Below are 4,729 nucleotides of genomic sequence, written 5' to 3'. Positions count from 1 at the left end.
TATAGTATACCGTATATCCTGTGGTATACAGTAAATACCATGTACGGTGTATAGTATACCGTATATCCTGTGGTATACAGTATACTCCATGCGGCATGCACCATATACAGTATATGGTAAACTGTACATGCTGTGGGTATTACCATATATGACTTTATAGTCCTCTCTCCCTGAGCGATTTTTGGGTATTCTACTTTCCATATTGGCAGAAGAGGATAATATTTATTAATTTGCCCACACTTGGCAGTGGTTATTTAACCTGCATCACTTACTTCCAATATTCTCACCCCTTCTATAGATGAAGACGGTGAGGCCAAGAGAGGCTTGAGGGTTTGCTCAAGATTTCACAGCTATAAAGAGGGACAGCTGCAGAGGTTAATGCATGGAAATGCTTTTGACAGCCTCACGCTGAGGGCAAAAGTCCTTCCCTTAGCAAACGCTGCACCTGTTGGTCACTGTGTTGTGTGCATCCTGCATAATGCAGGGCCATGTGTGTGGACTGGGGATCTTCACAGAGAACCTTCTCGTCCCCCAGTCTTCTAGCATGTGAGCTGATAGGCAGTGGCTAGAAGTAGCTTTATAAATGCTGCCCAGAAGTTGTTGCCTGCAAAGGAGAAGTTTGAGCACCCAGGGCAATCGATGTGGGTGTGCAGGTCCCTCCCAGCTTGTTCTGGCCCATCCGTGATGTCTGAATGCTCAGTGTCATCCACCAGGTGACATTTGCAGTGCATGACCTCAACATTTTCTTCTTTTTTTTTTTTTAATATATTTTTTAAAGATTTTATTTATTTACTTGAGAGAGAGAGACATAGCGAGAGCAGGAACACAAGCAGGGGGAGTGGGAGAGGGAGAAGCAGGCTCCCCACAGAGCAGGGAGCCCGATGTGGGACTCGATCCCAGGACCCTGGGATCATGACCTGAGCCGAAGGCAGACGCTTAACAACTGAGCCACCCAGGCGCCCGTCCTCAACATTTTCAAAACAAATAAACACTAAGATGAAGTATTAAGATGAAGTGTATGTCACTTTACCAACCCTAAAAATAAACGGAAGAAATGAGAATATGATATTTTGGGGAGGTTGGTTGTTATATTAAGAAAGTTGGTGGCAAGGACATTTAAAGTACCATGTTTGTGGATTATCCTTTAATTTTGACGATCTTTCTGCCTGCGCCCACTTATGTGAATAATAGGACAAATCTCAGGTTCAAAGTTGGCCTGACGCACTTAACATCTACAAAACCCCTCACTTTCTGGCACTGGGTATTACTTTTTCTAAACATGTTAACTTCACCATATCTAAAAGTGTGATCTTATCAAAATTCTTAGAATGAGTAGAATGTTGTTTGATCTTGACGTGGCTCAGTCTTCAAATATACTCAGTATATAAGTATTCCTCTTTCAAATAGAAAGCAAACACATGATGCATATTACTGTTTACTCACATTTTGCAATTATAAAGCCTGTTTTTGTTTGAATTTTAACATACATTTTAGTTATTAAACCTGCACTGTGTATTCGTCCACCCCAGAAGCCAGTCTTGAGCAAAGAGAGAATGCCTACTTTTTGAACAGTAGCCTCCAAATCAGGATTTCTCAACCTCAATACTATTGACATTTGTGACAAGAGACTTTCTTGGGTGGGGGACTCTGTTGTGCACTGAAGAATGTTGAACAGTGCCCCCAGGCTCTCCACGCATTCATGACACTGCCCCCCATCCACGACAACCAAAAATGTCTCCAGACATTTGCCAAATGTCCCTGTGTGGGCAAAACACCTTTGGCTGAGACTGATGGCTCAAAAGTAGGTAAACGTGAAATCCAGAAAAATTTTTTACATCCATCTTTTTTTTCACTTTTTCCTTGTTGAAGAGCATTTGGTGCATTCAAAACATAGTACAAATGTTATGGAAATGCCATAACTCTGCCGTCAGGAATTATTTTTTAAAATAAAGGGAAGAGGGGATGTTAATGAAAAGACAAAATGGTAGCCATGCTTGGATGACAGCAGAATGAGTCTGTCGCTCCGCGGGTACTTGGTGCTCATCAATAAACATGTGTGAGTAACTGGTTGTAATTCCCTGTTGTACTTGATGAAGAGATTTACTTGTCCCATGTCGAAGAGTGTGACCTTCTTCCTCTTTTTTTTTTTTTTTGTTCTCCCTTCTATCTCCAGTGACCCCAATCAGCCTGTTCCTCAGGACACCAAGTTCATTCATACAAAACCCAATCGCTTTGAGGAAGTGGCCTGGTCCAAGTATAACCCCAAAGACCAGCTCTATCTGCATATTGGCCTAAAGCCCAGAGTGAGGGATCACTACCGAGCCACCAAGGTGGCTTTCTGGCTGGAATTGGTGCCCCACCTGCACAACCTGAATGAGATCTTCCAGTATGTCTCCACCACCACAAAGGTCCCTCCTCCTGACATGACCTCCTTTCCCTATGGAACCCGGCGGTCTCCCGCCAAGATCTGGCCCACGACCAAACGCCCAGCCATCACTCCCGCTAACAACCCCAAACACTCCAAGGACCCTCATAAGACGGGGCCCGAGGACACAACCGTCCTCATCGAAACCAAACGGGATTACTCCACCGAACTGAGCGTCACCATCGCCGTGGGGGCCTCCCTGCTCTTCCTCAACATTTTGGCCTTCGCGGCTCTGTACTACAAGAAGGACAAGAGACGCCACGAGACTCACAGGCGCCCCAGTCCCCAGAGGAACACGACCAACGACATCGCTCACATCCAGAACGAGGAGATCATGTCGCTGCAGATGAAGCAGCTGGAGCACGACCACGAGTGCGAGTCCCTGCAGGCTCACGACACGCTGAGGCTCACCTGTCCCCCAGACTACACCCTGACGCTGCGCCGCTCTCCGGATGACATCCCACTCATGACACCAAACACCATCACCATGATTCCAAACACACTGACGGGGATTCAGCCTTTGCACACGTTCAACACCTTCAGTGGAGGACAAAACAGTACGAATCTCCCCCACGGACACTCGACCACCAGAGTATAGCTGTGCGGTTCCCTTCCCCTTCCTCGGCTCCTCCCCCACCGGAGAGAGGGAGAAAGAGAGAAGCAGCATCCCCACGCGAGGAATGTCTGTCACCCCACTGACTTAGGACAGAAACAAACAAACAAAAGAAGCAACGGGGCCGCCGTTGTGTCCCCGTGGACCCATCCTGTTGGCATTTCCCAGTATTACGAGATCAACTTCTGACCCTATGAAATGTGAAAACGTGTACATCGCCGTTCCAGGACTGCTTTACCATCCCCGTCTCTCCAGCGACCGTTTAGTGGGACTAGGACATCACCGTCTCAAGGCCCTGGATGCTTCCGATGCAACGATCGAAGCTGACCCTTGGGGAACTCAGCCAGGGACACTTAAAAAAAAAAAAAATTTTTTTTTTTTTAATTACACCCGAAAAGCAGAACAAAACAAACAACAGAAAAGAGTTCTTTGTGTGCCATATGACGGATGGCTCTATGGAAGGAAAGAGTCTGTGGGCTTTTACCCAGCATACGGAGCTGTAATCCAGAGAGGAGGAAAAGTAGAATTTTATTATCAAAAGAGCAGACTATGTAGTAACATACCTATAGTTCTGGGCAAAGAGATGTCTTGCCGGCCTGAACTATATTTAAAAAAACTTTGTAAAAAGCAGAACAAAAAAGTGTATATAGCTGTGAGTTTAAACAAAAACGCACACAGAGGAAAAAAAAAGAAAAAAAAAAACAACCAACCAACCAACAAAAAAGCTTTTATTGGTGTTTTCAGTTTGAAAGAGCTTTTACCAAGATTGTGCTTTTCATTGTGGTCTGTATGTATATAAATATATATATACATTTAGTCATTCACCTCTGTTTCCTCCCGGACACAGGAGGGTTTTCTTCTTAATTCCTTGTGGTAAGCAAAGACACGGGGCTTTCTAATGCATTTCCTTTGTAGGAGGATGTGGTGTGGCACCGCGGACCCAGACTCTCTGTGGGGTGGGGCTCTCCCCCTCTGTGGGTTGCACAAATGCATGCAACAGCATTCTTAGGAGACCGTGGTTTGAGAAAACTTTTATGTTCGTGTGTTAGCTTCACGAAGTTGCAACGCCAGGACGGATCCCCAGCGTGCAGTCTCCACTGAAACCTTTGCGGAAAAAATTAGAAACACGCACGCACAGAGTGACGGCAGGAAAAACAAAACACAGATCTCGGTCTGTAGTTGTGGTTCTTTGAATATGTTGAGGGAGACTTGCTTCCCACCCCAGGGTCCTGCCAAAAAAGGAAAGAAAGCTTGCCTTTGGTGGGGCCGTGCCCTGCCGAGTAAATACGGCTCAGTGTTCACCCACAGCTGCAGAAGGCTGAAGCTGCTGAACTACCTGCTCAGCTTAGCTAATCAGATTGAAGCGAGGGCATGTGTCTTTCCTTTTTTCTTTTTTTTCCTTTTTTTTTGTTTTTGTTTTTGTTTAAGCAGTAAGTCCCTTATTTATCAGTAAGCAAGACTTTTTCATTCTTTCTATCATTTATCGGGTAAAACATATGCTTGTCTGAAAAGTCCTGCCTTTCGTGGACTTGTGTATCAGACCCTGATCAATGACTATTTGCAGGCACGAAACCCACCCACAGAAAAGGACAAAACATTAAAAAGTGCTTTGCATGGGTTTTCCGGGAAGTTAGGGTAGCTTTGACCGTCGAGGTAAGATAACGGAAATTACTCACCCATTTTAAATCAGC

The 4,729-nt window shown here is 45.3% G+C and overlaps 1 protein-coding gene across 1 annotated transcript in view; it reads left to right on the top strand.

The window, feature by feature from the left end:
- NLGN4X (neuroligin 4 X-linked) overlaps positions 1–4,265 on the top strand; it is a 14,938-nt gene extending 10,673 nt beyond the window's left edge. Inside the window, exon 3 of the mRNA XM_035029673.1 lies at positions 2,174–4,265. Within this exon, the coding sequence (XP_034885564.1) occupies positions 2,174–3,023 (850 nt within the window). The 3' untranslated portion in view covers positions 3,024–4,265. The remainder of the gene's footprint in view (positions 1–2,173) is intronic.
- The last annotated feature ends 464 nt before the right edge of the window (positions 4,266–4,729 follow it).

Source organism: Mirounga leonina, unplaced genomic scaffold (assembly GCF_011800145.1).
Source record: "Mirounga leonina isolate KUSES-001 unplaced genomic scaffold, KU_Mleo_1.0 Mir_268, whole genome shotgun sequence".
Taxonomy (NCBI): domain Eukaryota; kingdom Metazoa; phylum Chordata; class Mammalia; order Carnivora; family Phocidae; genus Mirounga; species Mirounga leonina.
Note: the sequence above shows the minus strand (reverse complement) of the source record. Positions and strands in the feature narration are given on the sequence as shown.